Raw genomic sequence first — 15,918 nt, 5'->3', positions numbered from 1 at the left:
GGGACCAGGCAGAAAACCAGGCCAGCATGGACTAGATGGGCCAAAGGGCCTGTTTCTCTGCTGTAGTGCTCTATGACTTTATTAAGTACAATGGCAAGCTTCCGTCCTGGAGTTTATGGGATTGTTATTAGGCTGGTAACCAGGCATGAGTTTACTAGAGTTCACTCTGCAGTTCGTGGTTCAGGTCAGTTTGAACCAGTTCCAGACTTTCTCTGCCTGGTACCAACCCTGTAGAGTCCCTTCTACAGGGTTCCCCTCTACTCTGCTACATGATCATCCCCCTGTTCTCCACTACAGTACTACAGAGCTATCTCACTATTCCCTACTACACTGTGAGCATACGCAAGGAATGCACTTTTAAAATTAGTGCCCTAGGCCAAAATGGTATCTCAGAAGCCACACCTGTACTTAGTCAAAACTTTTTTCATTGGATAAACTTAATTGATATTCTTGAATTGGTCAGTAAATGTCACTGATTCCCAGGTCACAAACAATAAGAAGTTCTAAGAAATCAGATTGTATAAGTTATTGTTCTCCTTAGAGCAGAAAAATATTCAAAGTATATTGACAGAATAAACAAGGAGAAATTATTTTCAGAAGCACAGGATCAGTAACCAGAAACCACAGATTTGTGGTTAACTGGCAATAGGACCAAGAACCAGAGAAAACAGGATTGTGCAAAGGAAATTTTTGATTCAAACCTGCAAAAGGCAACTTTTCAGTGTATAGAGTAAAGAAAAATGGGACAAATCTATCAGAGAGGTTTGTACAGGACTCAGTACTAGGTCCCTTGTCTTTTGTAGTCTATGTATGAAACATTAGTTAGGCCACAGCTGGAGTACTGTGGACAATTCTGGGCACCACCCTACAGGAAAGATATGGTAGAGGAAATTTATGAGGATGTCCCCAGAATATAGTTATTCAGGGACTGATTTCATGGGGGTAGTTTTCTCATCACACTGGAGACCAGAGGGAGATTTAATTGAGGTGTAATTCCATTATCTTGACAGGGTGGATGTGGAGAGGAAGTTTTCTCATGTGATAATTAGAACTAGGAGTCACTGTTTAAAAATAAGGGGTCACCCAATTAAGACATAGAGGAGGCTAAGTTTTTTTCTTTTTGAGGGTTGTGAGTCTTTGGAACTGTCTTCCTCAAAGGGTGGTGGAAGCGGAATCTCTGAATATTTTTAAAGCAGAGTTAGATAGATTATTGACAAGCAAAGAGGTAAAAAGTTACCAGGGATAGCCAGGAGTGTGGAATTGCGGTTAAAAATGAGATCAGCCATGATCCTACCGAATGGCAGAGCAAGCTTGAGGGGCCAGGGGCCTGCTCCTGTTCCTAATGTGTCCGTGTGTAAAAATTAATGAGACCCAGAGATGGAGTGAAGAGGAAAGACATAATTCCCTTAACAGAGGTCAACAACTAGGAGGTATAGATTTAAGCTAATGGCAGAAAGATTAGTGAGAATTCAAGGAAAAACATTTTCAACCAAAGAATAATTGGAGCTTGGAATTCACTGCCTGAAAGGGTGGTAGAGGCAAAGTAACCTCATCACATTTAAAAGGATAAATGCTTGAACAGCCACACTTACAAGATTACAGGAAAAGTAGAGGGAAGTGGGAGTGGCTCGATTAGTTTGATTTTTGTGCAGCTTAGACAGAATGGATGGAATGGTTCCTCTGTAAATTATGATTCTACAATTCTCTACTGATCCATAGCATTACATCATTAAATTATATGTGTATAAATACTGTGTACTAATCAATGCATTAGCATACTGTGTACCAACAACATTGCATTCATCTGCAACAATTTTGTCAATAACCCATGACATTTTGCATCAGCTGCAATTTTATTTAATCAATACATTGCCCTAAAAAAATAATCGATAGATAATACTTAGAGACAGTCACCATGATTGAAAAGATCCTTTTTTCTGTTCAGATCAATTGTAATTGATTTTTCTGAAACAGAAATCCTGACCAGAAAGCATCAGTGGTTCCACAATCCAGCTAAACTAAACTAGTACCAATCCGATTTAAAATAAAAATCACAGACGGAAGCAGTGAGCATTTGCTAATTAAGGCCAGGACGAAACTCCTGACAAGGAAATACAGAATTGATTTCTCCTTGGCAAATTAATTTGGTGGTGGTACCCTATACATAGAAATACATAAATATACTTGAAGTAAACACAGCCCATTCAGGGCACTTTGTCCACGCAGGTAACTTCATCTGCTTCTTTTTATCCTCCGTGCTTTCTCCGTGTTAGTCATTTCGACTACTCTACATGGTGGCATTCCACACTCCAATTTTACATTAATTTATTAATAACAACAGACCACAGTTTTGCACTCACCCACAAGTAGAAACATCCTCTTTATGTTTACCTTATATACCTAGTTAATAATTTTAAAATCTCCAGTGGATAACCTTTTTCCCAAACAAAACCTATCACTACTAGTATCAAACTTTGCAACTTTCATCGTGTATGGAGCTCACTGCCACCACAGGTGGAGTCTAATTATGATTCAGGACAAGTTTAAAATAACCTCCTATTTAATTCCTCCAAAATAACCCCAAATGTTTCCACAAGTATCCGACAGATGTGTCCCATTCAACAATAATGTAGCCATTTACCATGATATAAACATTATACTTCTAATTTAGATTATGGGAGTCACCATTGCCTCAGTTAGTTGGTTAGTTAATCAGTTATGTAATTAACTAATCAATCAGAATACCCATAACAACAGTTTTGAAGTCATTGCACTCACAACAGCGACACAATTGGCACTGGGGAATGAAACACTCTTCATTTTGGGCATTCCATATTTGGTCTGCAAAACTGGTTGAAGTATCAAATGGGGTTGAAATCTGTGCTCAGTCACTGGTGCTAAATGCAATAATGTCTCCACTCCAGAATTTGGTTCAAATGACTTCAAAGTAAAGGAAATATAGAAACAAATTGAAATATAAAACAATACTAGGCTGCACACTTATCGCAAGTGAATATTCTTTGAATTATCTGTTCACAGGCTGGAGGTCCTTGACTAGTGGTGTTCCACAGACATCCGAACTGGGGCCTCTGCTGTTTGTGATATATATAAATGACTTAGATGAAAATGTGGATGGGTGGGTTAGTAACTCTGCAGATGACACAAAGATCAGTGTCACTGTGGATAGTGTAGAAGGTTGCCAAAGGATATAGCAGGATATAGGTCAGTTGCCGAAATGGGTGGAGAAATGGCAGGTGGAGTTTAATCTAGACAAGTGTGAGGTGTTGCACTTTAGGAGATAAAATGTAAAGGGAAAGTACACAGTTAATGGCAGGACTCTCAACAGCATTGGTGGTACAGAGGGATCTTGGGGTCCAAGTCCATAGCTCCCTAAAAGCGGCCGCACAAGTTGGTAGAGTAGTAAAGAAGACGTATGCCATGCTTGCCTTTACGAGTCGAGGCAATGAGTTCAAGAGTCAGGGAGTTATGTTGCAGCTTTATAAAACTCTGTTTAGGCTGCATCTGGAGTATTGCATTCAATTCTGTTAGCCCCATTATAGGAAGGACGTGGAGGCTATAGAGAGGGTTCAGGAGAGGTTTACCAGGATGCTGTTTAGATTAGAGTGCATGGGCTATGAGGAGAGGTTGGACAAACGAAGGTTGTTTTCTCTAGAGTGGTGGAGGCTGGAGGGAGACCTGATAGAATTTATAAAATTATGAGAGGCGGTATCTTTTTCCGAGTGTCAAAATGGCTAATACTAGAGGGCAGGTATTTACGGTGAGAGGGAGAAAGTTCAAAGGAGACGTGTGGGGCAAGTTTTTTGTTTTACACAGAGAGTGGTGAGGGCCTGGAATGCGCTGCCAGGGGTGGTGGTGGAGGTAGATACGATACAGGTGTTTAAGAGGCTCTTAGATAGGCACATGAATATGCAGAGAATGGAGGGATATGGACCATGTGCAGGCAGAAGAGATCAGGTGTCATTAACTTAATTAGTTTGGCACAACATTGTGGGCCGAAGGGCCTGTTCCTGTGATGCACGGTAGTGTAGCAGTTAGTGTAATGCTTTATAGTGCCAGCGACTCGGGTTCAATTCCGGCTGCTGTCTGTAAGGAGTTTGTATGTTCTCCCCGTGTCTGCGTGGGTTTCCTCCGGGTGCTCCGGTTTCCTCCCACATTCCAAAGACGTACAGGTTAGGAAGTTGTGGGCATGCTCTGTCGGCACCGGAAGCGTGGCAACATTTGAAGGCTGCCCCCAGAACACTACACAGAAGATGTATTTCACTGTGTGTTTTCAATGTACATGTGACTAATAAAGATCTTATCTTATCTTATGTTCTATGTGAACATCACAGATAACATCGGCATTGTTGCTCATCACGAATTGTCCCTGAACTGAAGAGGCCGTTAAGAGTCACCCACATTGGTGGTCTGGAGTCACACAGAAGCAAGAGAGGTTAAGGATGCCAATTCCCTCTCTTGAAGGGCACTGATGAACTAAATGGATTTTTACCCATACAGGAGTTCCAGTTATTATTAATGAAACTACCCCTTCCCTATTAATGCCAGTTGTTAGTCAATGACTTCAATTTAAATTCCCCAGTTCGAACTCCCCAGCCAAACTTGAACCTCTGCATCTATGGTCCAGAACTCTTACTATGATCCTGTGTTGTTTACTCACCAGGCACTCCAAAGCCTTTCTACCATCTACATAGGATCTCTGTGTTAATGGTCCTGAACTCTGCAATGATGAAGGATCAGTGATACATTTTTAGATTAGGATGATATGCGGCTTGTAGGCTAACCTGTGGAAGGTGGTTTACTCATGTGCCTGCTGTACTTGTTCATCTTGGCAGTAGAGGTCATCAGTTTGTTAAGGGAGTAGCTTGAGCGAGTAACTACAGTGCATTTTGTTGACGTGCACAATGCACCTAATGTGCGGTGATGGTGAAGAGAATGAATGTTTAGTGACAATCAAGCAGACTATTTTGTCCTGAACAATGATGAACTCATTGAGCTGTTAAAGCTGCACTCATTCCAAGTGCAGAGTATTCCATCACACCCCTGCCTTGCACCTGGTAGTTGGTGGAAAGACTTTGGGGTGTCAGGTGAGTTACAAGCCACGGGACATTCAGCTTTTGACATGCTACTGTAGCCACAGTTCCTTTGTGACTGATCCAGGTGAATTATCATCAATGCCTTTACTGAAGGAGGAAAAACCTGGGAACTACAGACCAGTACGTCTAACACCTGTGGTTGGTAAGTTACTTGCGCTTCTGAGGGATAAGATATACATGCACTTGGAAAGACAGGGATTGATTAGAGGTAATCAGCATGGCTTTGTGCGTGGGAGATCATGTCTTACAAATTTGATTGAGATTTTTGATGATGTGACCAAAAGGGGTCGAAGAGGGCATAGTGGTAGACCTGGTCTACATGGACTTCAGTAAGGCCTTTGATAAGGTTCCACATGGTAGGCTGCTCTGGAAGATTAGATCACATGGAATCCAGGGAGAGCTGGCTAATTGGGTACACAATTGGCTTGATGGTAAGAAGCTGATGGTGATGGTGGAAGATTATTTTTTTTTCAGACTGGAGGCCCATGACTAGTGCTGTGCCTCAGGGGTTGGTGCTGGACCCATCATTGCTTGTCATCTATATGAACGATTTGGACAAGAATATACAAGGCCTGATTAGTAAGTCTGCAGATGATACTAAAATAGGTGGTATAGTGGATAGTAAAGAAGGTTGTCAAAAATTACAGGGGGATCTTGATCAGCTGAGTAAGTGGGCTGAGGAATGGCAAATGGAGTTTAATTTGGCTAAGTGTGAGGTGTTGCATTTTGGAAAGTCAAATCCAGGTAGAACTTTCACAGTGAATGGCAGAGCCCTGTGGAGTGTTGTAGAACAGAGGGACCTTGGAGTACAAGTGCATGCTTCACTGAAAGTGGAGTCACAGGTGGGCAGGATGGTGAAGAAAGCTTTTGGCACACTGGTCTTCATCAGTCAGGGCACTGAGTATAAAAGTTGGGAGGCCATGGTGTGGTTGTACAAGTCACTGGTGAGGCTGCACTTGGAGCATTATGTATAGGTTTGGTCACACTGCTATAGGAAAGATGTTATTAAACTGAAAAGAGTGCAGAAAAAATTTACAAAGATGTTGCCGGAACTTGAGGGACTGAGTCATAGGGAGCAGTTGGACAGGCTAGGATTTTATTCCTTGGAGCATAGGAGACTGAGAGGTGTATAAAATCATGAGGGGCATCGAAAGGGTGAATGCACTCAGTCCTTTTTCCAGGGTTGGGGAATCAAGAACTAGAGGGCACAGGTTTAAGGTGAGTGGGGAAAGATTTAATAGGAACTTGAGCGGCAACATTTTCTTATTACACAAAGGGTGGTATGTACGTGGAATGAGCTGCCAGAGGCAGTGAGACAGGTACAATAACAACTTTTAAAAGACAGTTGGACAGGTACATTGATGGGAAAGATTTGTAAGGTTATGGGCCAGGCATTGGAAAGTAGGACTAGCTTGGATGGGCACCCTGGTCGGCATGGACCAGTTGGGCTGAAGGGCTTTTTCTGTGCTGTATGACTCTGATGATCAAAGGTGGGTGGTACTCCTTAACCAATTACTTTAAATCTATGCCACCTAATTTTATACCCCACTGCTGAGGGAACAGATACTTCCTGTTTACTCTATCAATTAGATCTCCTGTCAGCCTCCTATGTTCCACAAAACAACAACCCTAGATTACCCAGCCTTTCATCACTTTTAATATCTTCTAGTTCTGGAAACACCTTTGTAAATCTCTTCTGCACCCTTGCTAGTATAATCACACCTTTCTTGTAATGTGCTGGTCAAATGAGTACGTAGTACTCAAGCTGTATTCTAACTGGAATTTTTATACAATTGTAGCTCTCAAATTCCAAGCCTAGGTTAATTAAACCATCATATCTTTCATGACACTCCAAGGTCTATGTTGTGTCACACCTCCCAATGTTTATTATATATGCACTTGGCTAGTTATACTTCTTACTTTGCCACTTGTTTGCTCAGCTAACAAAACCATCTGCATCTTTGTGGGGTCTAAAGTATTTCTCCTCACTGACAGCCACACAAACTATGTATTTCATCTGCAAATTTGTTTATTATGTACCCTACATTCAAGTCTTTCATGAAGATAGCTGCAAAATATTCACCAGGAACCTTAGTCCTTCCACCCATAGACTAACTTCTTTTTGTCCCTACTGGCCAAATTCTTTCCTTTTTATATTCTCTTGTTATTTATGTACTTATGCACTTTTTGCAACTTTGGTTTTTCTGCAGTATTGAGCTCCAGGTGCATGCCACAAAAGTTCCACACAATAGCCAGCTCCGACAGGAGAAAATCTAACCACCTACGCTTGACATTTCAATAGCATTAACATCAAAATCCTGGCATTACCACTGACCAAAAATTCAACTAGCCCAGCCACATATAATAGAGAATTAAGAGATTCATCACTTTGTTAAGGGCAATAAATGCTGGTCTTGCCGAGATGTCAATAATTGAATAAACAAAAATAAATAAATGCTAGTTCAAAAGAGGAATGCTCGAGTAGCATTCACTAATGGCTGGTTCCTCAAAATAAATTTATTCTTAAGTGATAAATAAAGAATAGGAATAAGCTAGGAACAGAAACAAGCTATTTAAATCCCTCATGCCTGTTTCCCATTCAACGAGATCATGCCTTCTACAACTTAACTCTATATTCCTTCGCCCCCATATTCCTCAATATCATTGCTTAATGAAAACCAAGTTATCTTAGATTTAATGTTATTAATCTAGCATCAACTCACAGTAGTGGAAGAAAATTACAATCAACTTGTCTCTTAACAAATGAGCTTCAGTTCAATAGCCTCCAGAGTCCAATCCCTTTTCACATTAAATCGTTGCTTTTTTCGCACTCAAGTCTGGGCATCCTTTTAATATTTGGTGGTATCTGTGAATTTGAACTATACTATTCTGAATATAAAGCCAAAAATTCAATTTGTTTTCTTTAATTACCTTTCACTTGTCTAGCCAAATGTGCAGCTTCTGTGTAAGCTCTCTTAATGACTCCTTTGCCCAATTATGTTATATCCAGTAAGATTTATATTGCACAATATTTTAACCAAAGTCCACAGTTTTCATATATTAGATTTCAAAAAAAAACTTATAACAACATGTCCCATCATTTCCTATATTTTTGCACATTTCTTCTCTCCGCAGCTGACATCTGTGCACTCATTAACAAAACGTCAACAGAGAATCCAACTGCATTCTTAATGGAGAACCTTGAAAACAAACTGTCTGCAGAAAGAAATCTGGAATATAATTCTGCAATATCTCACTAGTGTCTATTCTTAATATGCAAGTCTACTGATTGGCAGTTATCTTGCAAATCATAGGAGACATCAAAGGTCAAACCTTTTGCCTCATCCCAACCACCAGGCAAATTTTTTAGCAGAGGCAAGTGATTGTGTTGAGTACAATGAAAATAACAATGAAACTAATTTGACAGAAAGTAACAAAGACTTTGTAAAGAGTCTGTACACGTTTTATTTCAAGAAACTGATTTGTAGCTGCAGGCATTTTTTTTTAAAAGACTCGCCATTAATAATGTAGCTGAGTCTCCCTTCATGGCTTTTGTTGATGAGCTCAAGACCAAATGCATAAAAATTTGTGATTCAAAAGAAAGGATTGGAATTTCTATTCTCATTATCGACATAACTTACCATTGACTCGCTGATTAGGAGGAGTAGGAGTGCTTCTTCAACAATATCCCGTGGGCAGAACAAGCTGAGAAGAAGACTGCACTGAATTAGGTCAAGTTCATTCTGCATGATTTCTTCCTTTCATTGTTAAAGCAAGCTAGTGTCTGAAGATATTATGTATTATTCATCAGTGATAAGATATATAAACATTATTCTGTATCTTTCAATGATCATGCTGTGAAGCACATTTACACTTGGTCTCTTATTTGTTTGCCATACAATTGGTGATGATTACAATACACTAGCACTCATGAGTTGAGTGCATAAATGAACCATGCAGTGCAGAACTGCACCATACAGAGTATGACTCCAATTTTGATTGCTCTCTACAGTGACTGGCTGATCTCACTTACAAGGCACAGGTTACTGTCCCCTGTACTGTCTCAGTGCCCTTGGTTTGAGGTTCACAGATGGGATGTCTACTCCTTTTCTGTATCTAGCAATAATTCTCCAAACTACATACATTTGCATATTATATAAGAAGAGGATTTTTAAAAAAATTTACTTCTGCAAAATAACCAGAATACACCAGCTTGGACTGGTAATTACTCTCAAAATTTCTTACTTCAATAAAATTTCTAGATTAAAAGTGTAAATAAGAACCTCCCTGCAAATTTCACTTGCTGAAACATGTTCCATACACAGAATGGAGCATGGAAATACATTGACTGCTTTGAGGCTGAGTTTGGTGCAAGGACTGCTGAAACTCTCTCTAAGTTTAGATAACAATGAATCCACAGATAAGGCAATTTTATGCTTTGATTTTTAAGGTACGAAATCTTTACACTTTCACAAATAGCTCAATTTTGGGCCTGTTGCTCTATTTTTGTTATTTGTTTCTTTACTGCACATTCTTGTTCCCACTGCCTAGAAAAACAGAAGTGAGTAATTGCTTTGAAGGAAAGCTTCAGCAATTTCCATGCACTTTGGATGTTTGGCTCCACTTAGAATCAACATTACTGTCTTCATTGATCAACCTCTAAGTGCTTACCATGAATAGAAGTTTACTGCTGGAGTTGATGGATAGTTGGAATTAGTTCTATCCTGTTTGCAATCAGTTAGGCCAGGAGAGACCGACATGTTAGTTTCTTGCTTCTTTGTGCTGCTTCTTAAACACAATAAAAGTGCTATTCTTTGCTCAACATCACACCTTCCATTACAGTGCGCAATACTGCATCATTCATTACAACAGAATTATCCTCTCCCTTCCAGCAGGAAATTCTCTGAACTATAGCAAGATGTGGAATAAATTATGGAAACAGCAAGACATTGAAAGTATTAATGTTCATTTCTTGCGCTATACTTCACAACTAGGAAGTTGCTCTGCTCATCCTTGTTCACTCTGTGTATAACTAGAGTTTGATTTTGTGATAGTGCTGCAGTTTTTTTTATATATATGGGGGATAGTTTATGGGAGAATACAAGGGAAAATTACTTCAGTTCGACCTAACCTATTGGCAATGAAGAAAAACCTTAAACATCTCAAGCATTTTGTTCAGAAGTATTCCTTTACACAAGTGAGTAAGATGTTCATCACATACTTGTCTCCTTGATAGAGCTGAGGAACAGTGGTTAGTGTGTAACCAACACTTGAAAAAGGTCCACTTTCCACGTTACTGAGATCAGGAGGAGGATCTGAAAAGAGATTCCAGTAGCTGTCCTCACACAGACTGTGTAGAAGTACCTCAGCCAGTTGCTTAGCTATCGTCTATGAGAGAAGATAATAAACCTGTTTAAAAAAACAAGCACAGCATTCTACAACCTAAATCATTCAGAAACACTCAATATAAAGTTAATGCACCATTTGCAATTGCTCTAGAGAATGACTAAATGAACATGTGTTTAATAGGACTAAAGAATTACATTTAAGCATTGATACAGATAATCAAATATTCTTTGTTTTCTCTATTCCTGACACTATGAAAATATGATCCAGAAAAATAATGCTAACTTCAAATAATAGACCTATAAAAATTCACTCAACTATTTCGTTTGTCAAGGAACAATGCTATAGAAGTTAGTTCAGAAATGTAAACGGCATAGAATGTATCCCTGAAACCCGATTAATAGAAGATGCAGCCTTCAAGGCAAAATTGTATTACGAGGTCAAATGACACTTGGGACTCAGATTACAATACAAAACGGGTGCTATGAAATTCTGTTCTTGTGAGGTATCCCACCTAATATGTGCAATGGCCAGAATCTTACTATTAAGCAATAGGGCTCAAGAGCATTACTGTGAAGAAGGGCTAAATGTTACAAGTTGGCACATTTTCTCCCAAATTTAATCCTTTGGCAGTGCCAAGTTCTCTAGTGTCATGATGAGATACTCAGAGTACTATGAATTGGATATCTTAGGGTTGCTGGGAGGTGGAAAGCTACAGCTTTCATTTCCAATGACTCCTTCTGCAAAGTGCACACATGTATACTGAAAAGCCTACACATCTTACCTAATCAAGATCTGTAGGCCTGTCTCATTTCCCAAGTTTATTGTCTGTACAGTGCTTTGGAAATGACCCATAGCCCTGAAAAGGTGCTGTAAAATATTCACATCTCTTTCTTTTTTTTCTTTCCTTCCAATTAATCTTCTTTATGTGTGCTAAAATTGATAAGGCTTTTAAGAAATGAAAACTGTACTCTCTCTCTGATAGCAATGGAAAGTTGCTTATCTGGCTTGACTGATAATAAAAAAATTACATATTAGTAACAGAAATTAAATCATTAATAACAAAAATGGTCAAGGAACATCTTATTAACACCACCCACTTAAAATGTATTTTCTTCAAGTAATAAATAATATTTCAGCAAAAGACCTTTTACATTTGCTTTATGTTTAACTTTAATTCTTATTCTTGGTTCGTTCCTTTAAGAGGGACAGTAAGAATGAGATGTAAATATTGAGTGGACATATTCAAAGGAGTACAGGAAACTAAAGATATTTTGGCTAAACTAATAATATCAATGCCTCTTGCTTATATAAAATGAGACCTGCTCAACTGCTATTTCACTCGCATCCAATCAAAATGCAGCTGCATAAGCTCTCATCTGAAGCACTAACGTGTCATCATTTAAGCAATGAGTGACTTTTCTGAATCCCCTGCAACAAATCCTCTTAGAAAGCACAAGCTATTGGATGTGTAAGTGAATACAAAGCCATGTGAGATGCCACAGAAATTAATGAGTAAAGTCTGTGTACCAGTGTGCTGCTCAGATACTCATCAGCTCTTGGCAACTGCAACTGCTTGATCAACATGCAACCATTATAAGCTTCTAGAAATGTTACTGAAAAATTATTGCTCACAGTTACAGGCACAGCCAGACACTAGACATTATGACACTGGAACACAGCTTGCATAGCGCATAACAATTCTACAGCAGTATTTTGCACAACATGAATTAATTGGTCTAATCCTGACGAATGAAACATCATGTGAAGATCTGGAGATGATTTACATTGACTAATGTTATGAAGTGTCAAGGTGGCAGTTATGTCAGTGTGCTATTGCAGATGATTCTTGCTTTTCATATTACAGTACCTACTCTATATGATTTGCTGCTTTGGAATTGACAAATTCTTAACATATAAAAAAAGTCTTGCAATCATACCATTCTGAAATTCTGTGTGGCTCTTGTCTCCACTGCTCTTAACATTTCCCGAATTCGTTTTACCCCCTTGACTATATTCCTAAAAAAAACAAAACTAAGTCACCAAGATGATTTATGGCATTGTTTGCTTAGATTACTTCAGCATGTACACTTCAGAAATAATTCATTTGGTCTGAACAACTTTGGGACATTTGAGCACTGTGAATTGCTATATTATACAGGGCCTTGTTTCACTTCCAGGTCTTTCAATAACTGCTTAAGGTTAGAAAGGGGTTAACATTTTTGCTGGAGTGTACTAATGCCATCTGATATTAGCTTACAGATTTACCATTGAATACATTCACATAAAACTCCTATTTCACAAGAATTGCTAACCCATTCAAAATAAAATCAAGTTCCCTGATTGACCTATTAAGCACATGAACAAATATATAAATGCTTTGAGGAACAGGAAATCACTATTAGCTCTAAGAAGCCTATTCCCGAACTCTCTCATAATGTAATATCAGTCACTCTCCAAACAAACCAATCACAATGAATCCATCAACAGTGATGACTGACAATTTACTGATGGCTTGGATAAGAGATGACTAAACATGTTTACTCTCTGTGTTCATCCACTGATTGCACTCAAATTTTGGGGCCCCCAAAGCAGTGGACATATCACTACTGTAGCTGTCCCATCAAACAAAATGGTCTGTAAGTGGTGACTAGGCCTTAGGCAGTAGAACCTGAGGCCCTCAATGTTTCCAAACCTTTGAAGATCAGAGATTTTTTTAGAAGCAGTTAAAATTCATTAAATAAAGTTAACAAGTTATAAAGCATTTAGAAACATTTAACTTGTGTAAATATTGCCAGAATTTACCAATTGACCACTTCAAAAGTTTCACTGGAGGTGCTGCTCACAGTATGGATGGCTGATGTGAAATGAATGCATCTATAAGCATCATCCTTCATAAAGCGGGGTCCCCAGATTTGTACTCAATATTCCTGCTGAGGCCCAATATATGAGTTATGAGGGATTAGCATAACTTCCTTACTTTAGTACTCTTTGCCTCTGATCATAAAGAGAAAGAGGCTCTCAAATTATCCTGCCATCTTCAAGAATCTGTGTACTTAATCCCCTAGGTCTCCCATTTCGTGCACTCCCTTTGAATTTGTATCATTGTATATTACTACTTTAATTTTGCTCCTCAGATTCCATGGCACTGCAAACAATTCCTTTGATAGGCATCTATTCAAAGCTCTGTAACACACCAGGAGATAGAACAGGAAAAGTAACCAGTTACATTCACCCATTGCCTCCATCCAACTAAAATATTATTCTTCCAAGTTAGCTTGTGTTGGTATGCCCTCATAATATTTCTGATCCCTCAATGATTTTTTTAAAATAAAATCATTTCTTATTTACTGCTATAATTCTTACCCCCACCCCACTCCTGGCTTCACTTCACAATAGTTGTAATGGATTTGCCTTCCAAACTTGAATATGACTGACAGAATGATTAAACTGCTGTCCAAATGCATTCATATAAAATAAATCAAACAAAGACTCCCAAAATAATTTTGTGTAGTATATAAAAATCAAAAACATGCTACATGTTGAAATGTGAGACAGAATATGCCATTATACAGAGATTCTATTTGTTGTATCTTTGAATCCACCACTGAAAGGATTGCCAAAGGAAATCATACTGGACCATAATTTCCTGCAGTAGCCTTATCTAGACTGATCAGACTTGCTTTTATGTAAATGTACGTGTCAACCTACTGACAACTTTGCAGTGTGGGAAACTGTACACCAGGAATTTAGTGAACAGTCAAAGCAATGGGCATTGCCTCAAACAGTCATATTGAAGCAGTGCAAAATTAACAATTTGAGAATGAAATATAAATGAATGAATCTAATGTCAAATCAAGTAGTGTTGAAAGGTAAAGAAAGACCGGATTGAGAGAGAAATAAAGGCAGGAAAATAAAAAAAAATCTACAATTAAAACATGAAAGAATGATATCCTCCACATATAATAGTTAATTTTCAGTAGTTAACTCTCAGCATATCGTTTTCTATGTTTAACCTTGCATCTGCCCTCAAATTAAATTGCTGTGGCACAATTGCCATAAGCAACATCGATATTTTGACAGGAAATTATGGGTCAATGACTTATGTTTTTATACTTCATAATGTTTTTCTACACACCCCTGCTTGAAGGTTGCCTACTGTTTAAAAGTGCACTTGTGAACAAAGAAGTTGTACAAATGACTCCCAAGGAATGGACTGCATCACAAGTAAATAATAAAGGCCACTAGTTAAAAGCAGGTGGAAGGCCACAGATAATTTTCAAGGATGTTTACCTTTTTTTGAAATAGGCCACATAAGCACTTTGCAATGCAGCTTCAAGAAAGTAAGTAAGCTCCATCTCTTGAACTGGAACAATCCCCTTGATCGCTCTAGACTGAGTGTTCATCATGGTCTTCAGCAAGCAAAAATAGAAAAATAGTTAATATAAAAAGAATTGTAAAACCAGGTAATATTTTCCAAGAGATGTGGCTCTGCATTTTCACCTTCAATTATGCAATAGAATTTTGCTTGAGCATGATTGGAGGGGTTGAGGTCTAGGCTAGAACATGCTGGTACAATGTCCAAGCATATTACTCTTATTCACCTATTGCTATTCTAGGTTCTATCACAAGGCCACATGGATAAGAAACATATCAATCTGTGCACTCCAACATTATTTAGAAATCTCTTGTTGGGCACCATGCTGAAGGTCTTCTTAAACTCTAAAAAAAACACATTACCTGGTTTGTCCTTGTATATTTTACTAATTACAACCTCAAATAATGAGATAATTCATCAACACAATTTTCCCTTCATAAATCTACAATCTCTCTGCTCAAGCCTATCATCTTCCTAAATACCTTTTTTTCCCTCACTTTCTTAATAATAGGTTCCATTCTAATGTCAGGTTAACTGATCTATAAATCTATTTTCTCATTCACTTCTTTTTTAAATGGTGGGATTACATTCACTACCTTCCAATGTGTGGGAACCATTCCAGAATCATGAAATTTTGGAACACAATTACAGTGCATCCATTATCTCCATATCCACTTCCTTTAAAACCCTGGGATGCAGAACATGATGTCCTGGTGATTTATCATCTTTTAGTCATAGATAGATTTATAGATTCATAGAAAAAGTTGCCCTTAAGTCCCTTTTAAATCTTTCCCTTCTCACTCTAAATCTATGCTCCCTAGTTTTGGACTCCCCTACCATGGGGAAAAGACTCCCCTTCATGATTTTATAAACCTCTATAAGATCATCCCTTTAATTGTTCAAGTACTTTTTTTAAACTAATGCTAATTTTTTGAGCACGTCATTCACTCTACATTTGTAATTCTCCACTATTTTTGGAAGATTTTCTGCCTCTTCCTTGAGGACTGGCACAGAATACTTGCTTAAGTTCTCTGCCATTTCCTTTTCCCCACATTAACTTTCGCTCACCTTTTCCTCTAG

At 38.5% G+C, this 15,918-nt stretch overlaps 1 protein-coding gene across 1 annotated transcript in view; it reads right to left on the bottom strand.

Moving 5' to 3' along the window:
- The window catches only part of LOC127568011 (tetratricopeptide repeat protein 7A-like), a 180,820-nt gene that overhangs the window by 129,899 nt on the left and 35,003 nt on the right, over window positions 1-15,918 (bottom strand). Inside the window, exons 5-8 of the mRNA XM_052011257.1 lie at window positions 14,754-14,872; window positions 12,401-12,479; window positions 10,336-10,502; window positions 8,756-8,819 (exon numbers count right to left, since the gene is read on the bottom strand). Coding sequence (XP_051867217.1) covers window positions 8,756-8,819; window positions 10,336-10,502; window positions 12,401-12,479; window positions 14,754-14,872 — 429 coding nt within the window. The remainder of the gene's footprint in view (window positions 1-8,755; window positions 8,820-10,335; window positions 10,503-12,400; window positions 12,480-14,753; window positions 14,873-15,918) is intronic.

This window comes from Pristis pectinata, chromosome 3 (assembly GCF_009764475.1).
Source record: "Pristis pectinata isolate sPriPec2 chromosome 3, sPriPec2.1.pri, whole genome shotgun sequence".
Lineage (NCBI taxonomy): Eukaryota > Metazoa > Chordata > Chondrichthyes > Rhinopristiformes > Pristidae > Pristis > Pristis pectinata.
This window is presented reverse-complemented; position numbering and strand designations above follow the sequence as displayed.